Raw genomic sequence first — 2,497 nt, forward strand, 5'->3', positions numbered from 1 at the left:
CCATCTTGCTTAAGAGGAAAAAAATAAAATAAGAATACATTTCCCATAAGCATAATTAATTAAAAATAAAAATGTATGTGTCTTGCATTCATTTATTTTGTATAAACCTATGTAAAAAAAATTTTTTAGCTCAACAATCAAACTCAAGAGTAGAATTATTCAAGATGGTTACATTTACTTAAAGAGTTAGGAAATAAGAAGCAATTCTTGAAATGGTTAAATATATTACTACTATGATACTACACCAATCAAGAAAAAGACTTGGCAATTACAACTGCATAATTTAAGTCCTTGAAAGAGAAATCAAAGATGAGATTACAAACCCCACATTTACAATAACACCAAATATTCCCTGAAAGGATTTATTCTTAATAATACTACTTGATAAAACAGAAATACTAATACTTATACTACTTGATAGCACTTTTTTTTTTTTTTTAAATCTTAGATCTACTGCTTGAAAAAAGAGGATTCTTTTTCTCTTCAACCAACCATCTGATCGATATCTGGAATGACTTGAGTATTCGAAATTCATTGGGCCGACTAACAATGTCACGTCAGTACTGCAAGACATGTGCAGTCATAATGGGCTGATTAGAACAGAAGTAGTTCCAGGAATTGGTCATGTTGAACCCATCAACCACAGTGTCACTTTGTGCAAAATTGAAGCTATATGGCTCATTGTGGTCCATAGCAAGACCATTACTACAACTGTTGTTGTTGTTGTTGGCATCCATATATGCAATGATTTCATTAAGTGACTCAAGCCTATGGCTAAGTTCACTTAATTGAGCTCTCAAGATTGAATTTTCAGCCTCAACATTAAGATAATGCTGTGTTGTGACATTCATACTTGTCAATATCTGGTCATTCTCTTTTCTTAGTGTTGATACTTGGGCCATCAAATCATCTAAGTGTTTTTGCTTTCTCATTCTTGATCTTCTTGCTGATTCCCTGTTTGATATCATTCTTTTTCTCTTCCTCTGATCCATTAACAGCTGAAGATCTTCTTCTGACCCTGAGTTCTGAAGAAATGATGAACCTGATGATGTACCACTTGAAGAAGCCATGACCAAAAATTTTCAAGAAAAATTAAAATTAGAGAAAAACTAGCAGGACCCAGATGGAGTTTTTGATTTTAGAAACAAAAGTACAACGAAAAATATATAAATTATTTTTTTCTTCTTATTTATAGAAATACTAGTAAGATTAATTAATTAATTAATATATAAAAGTAGTGGTGAATATAGGGGGCAGGCTATGAGATGAAGTAAAACCAGTAAAGGAAAACAACAGAGAAAGATTGCACCAAATGGGTCCTGCGCCTATATGTGGAATTTATCATAAACCCCGAAAGAAACAGTTCACTGAGAATTGCAGACATGAATTTCAAAGATTAAAAATAATTGGGGTAGCATCAAGATTAGCTTAGAAGAACAAAAATAAAACCCCTTGTATGATTTTGTTAGTAGAAAAAATAAAGATGACAAGGCTTTTTTCCCTTGTTGAGAGTCCAGCCTGATCACAACAAAAGAAAATGAACACAAAAATAAAAAAAAAAAATTGGGTGGTGGAGATTTCAAGAACAAAAAAAGAGAGGCTTTGGCTAATTGGCAAATAGAGTATTGAGGAAAATGTAGAGAGAAAAGGAGGGAGAAAAAGAGAGAGGGGTTAAAGAAGGTGTTTTGGCTGGGATTTTATAGCTGAAAAAGTGGGTGTCAACAAATTAAAATATTTTGTTCAAATGGAAAAAAGTTCTAACTTTACTTCTTTACTTATAATTAAAAAAAAAAAAATACCAAATAGTTAAACGGAGGGTGTGTAATTTTTATTTTTTTTCTCATCCGATGTTCGGTACCTGCATTGGAGCCCAATTAATTTGGATTCACACCGATTAGGGCCTCATTTAGAGGGTAGCACTCCCAACAGAGTTTTTTCCATGTCCAGGATCGAACCCTCAATCTCTGATTAAGGATGGTGTGTAAGTTATTACTACTAGATTCTTTCAACTTTATTTTTTCACAATACAAAAAACTAAAAACACATGTCTAACAATATTATGTAATTAAATAATTTATTATTTTAATTCATTTATTATTGTTATTAAATACAATTCAACATCAAATTTATTTATTTTAAAATATTTAATTTAGTGTATTTAAAAAATGATCTAATAAAATTACATTTATTATATTTTAAGACATATCAAATCGATAATAAACAAGTAAAGATGGACGATGAAAATATTACTTTAATGATAGGTCCGGATTTCAGGTTTTGAGTAAGTACTTTTTTTGATGAAGCCCCCTATTTCAAATTGAATCTTAATGAATGCGAATTTGAATTGGTCAAATTACAATACAATGAGTATCAAACATCAAATAAAAATTTGAAAAAGAAACTTATATGAGATAATTTAGTTCGTTATAAACTGAAATCACGATAAAAATACTTACAGGCATTCGATATTTACGAAGGATTATTCATGTTTTTTGCT

The 2,497-nt window shown here is 30.4% G+C and overlaps 1 protein-coding gene across 1 annotated transcript; it reads right to left on the reverse strand.

Moving 5' to 3' along the window:
* Positions 1–261: 261 nt before the first annotated feature.
* On the reverse strand, positions 262–1,743 carry LOC107840429 (bZIP transcription factor 11). Its single transcript, XM_016684286.2, has one exon. It carries the CDS (start codon positions 1,068–1,070, stop codon positions 558–560), a length of 513 nt encoding a protein of 170 aa, XP_016539772.1. The 5' UTR covers positions 1,071–1,743; the 3' UTR covers positions 262–557.
* Positions 1,744–2,497: the final 754 nt, after the last annotated feature.

The sequence above is a fragment of the Capsicum annuum genome, chromosome 8, assembly GCF_002878395.1.
Source record: "Capsicum annuum cultivar UCD-10X-F1 chromosome 8, UCD10Xv1.1, whole genome shotgun sequence".
NCBI lineage: Eukaryota > Viridiplantae > Streptophyta > Magnoliopsida > Solanales > Solanaceae > Capsicum > Capsicum annuum.

Excerpts from the sequence above, each read along its gene's own strand:
- LOC107840429 (XM_016684286.2), bottom strand. The coding sequence starts at position 1,070 with ATGGCTTCTTCAAGTGGTACATCATCAGGTTCATCATTTCTTCAGAAC.